We start from the raw sequence: 1,352 nt of genomic DNA, 5'->3' as shown, positions 1-1,352 counted from the left end.
TCTGTAGAAATTTGACGACCTCGCAAAGCATCCTTGCGCGGCCGAAACAGATAAAAGTCGATCTTCCTCCCTCCGACTTTTATCTGTTTCGGCCGCTCAAGGATGCTTTGCGAGGTCGTCAAATTTCTACAGACGTAGACGTGCAAGAAGCGGTGCAAGTGGCTTTGCGACCAACCGAAAATCTTCTTCTCGGAAGGTATACGCAAGCTTGTGCACTGGAACAAGTACATTGCCAAGGGAGGAGACTATGTTGAAAAATGACGTACATAGTGAACCCACATTTTTGTGAAAATAAATTGTAGAACGAAAAGTGCGGATAATTTTTGACTCATCCTCGTATATTATGTATGCTGATCAAGACGTCCATACAGAACAATATGCAAAAGACCATGAGCCAAGTCGCACTCTTCTCGCATCTCTACCTAGTCAGAAATAAGGCTGATGGCAGACAACTATCCGTAAGCGCTTAAGGACTTACGTTTTTCTCTGCCTTACCTTAAGTCTATGGCTATGTCAGTCCTTAAGCGCTTACGGATAGCTTTGTCTGCCACCAGCCTAACTCGTCGATCGACGTCGAAACGATGTCGCGTCGACATCGAAATCGCCATATTAACGTCGATTCGACATCGTTTCGACGTCGATCGACGAGTAATTTCTGACTGGGTACTCTTAACCTAACCTAACCCTATTTTTTATTTCTCAGGTTAATTAATTAAGTATCGATAAATATCTGAAGACTTTTATACTAACCTTGATATACACTACACAAATAAATAAAGCACTTTTTTCTTCTTACGTAAATGATACACTGCAGTACAATTCTGCTTTTCGTTGTAATACACGTGACAATAAGTGTAATATATGCGACCGACTACGACCGCTGACCGACGAGAAGTGACGAGAAGGTCGAGAAGTCGAGAAACAAAACAAACGCTTGCGTTTGGGGCTCTCTGTCCTTGTTCTGCACAGGCGCAGCGAGTGAGACTGCAGAGAGAGTGAAGCCAACGGCACACGATACTATGAGTGCGTTCCGGCAAGACACTGCTACCGTAGCGCTACAGCTTTTTCGCTACAATTGTAGCGGTGCCATATCCAGTAAGCAAGGAACATTAAATCAACATTTAGAAACATTAATTCCATGTAAACTTTCTTAACGTTTTTCTATAATGTTTTATAAATATTATAATTATATTATTTTATAATATGGCATTTTTTAATGTCATAGAAACGTTGTGAAAATATTAGTTTAATTATATTTTCTATGTTAGTTTAACATTTTTATTTGCGTAAATGCAACGTTGCATTTACGCAAATAAAAATGTTAAACTAACATAGAAAATATAATTAAACTA

The 1,352-nt window shown here is 39.5% G+C and overlaps 1 protein-coding gene across 1 annotated transcript in view; it reads left to right on the top strand.

The window, feature by feature from the left end:
* The window catches only part of LOC105556256, a 1,789-nt gene extending 771 nt beyond the window's left edge, over positions 1–1,018 (top strand). Inside the window, exon 2 of the mRNA XM_012003342.1 lies at positions 171–1,018. Coding sequence (XP_011858732.1) covers positions 171–254 — 84 coding nt within the window. The 3' untranslated portion in view covers positions 255–1,018. The remainder of the gene's footprint in view (positions 1–170) is intronic.
* Positions 1,019–1,352: the final 334 nt, after the last annotated feature.

The sequence above is a fragment of the Vollenhovia emeryi genome, unplaced genomic scaffold (assembly GCF_000949405.1).
Source record: "Vollenhovia emeryi isolate VEMERY1.0 unplaced genomic scaffold, V.emery_V1.0 DF940169.1, whole genome shotgun sequence".
NCBI lineage: Eukaryota > Metazoa > Arthropoda > Insecta > Hymenoptera > Formicidae > Vollenhovia > Vollenhovia emeryi.
This window is presented reverse-complemented; position numbering and strand designations above follow the sequence as displayed.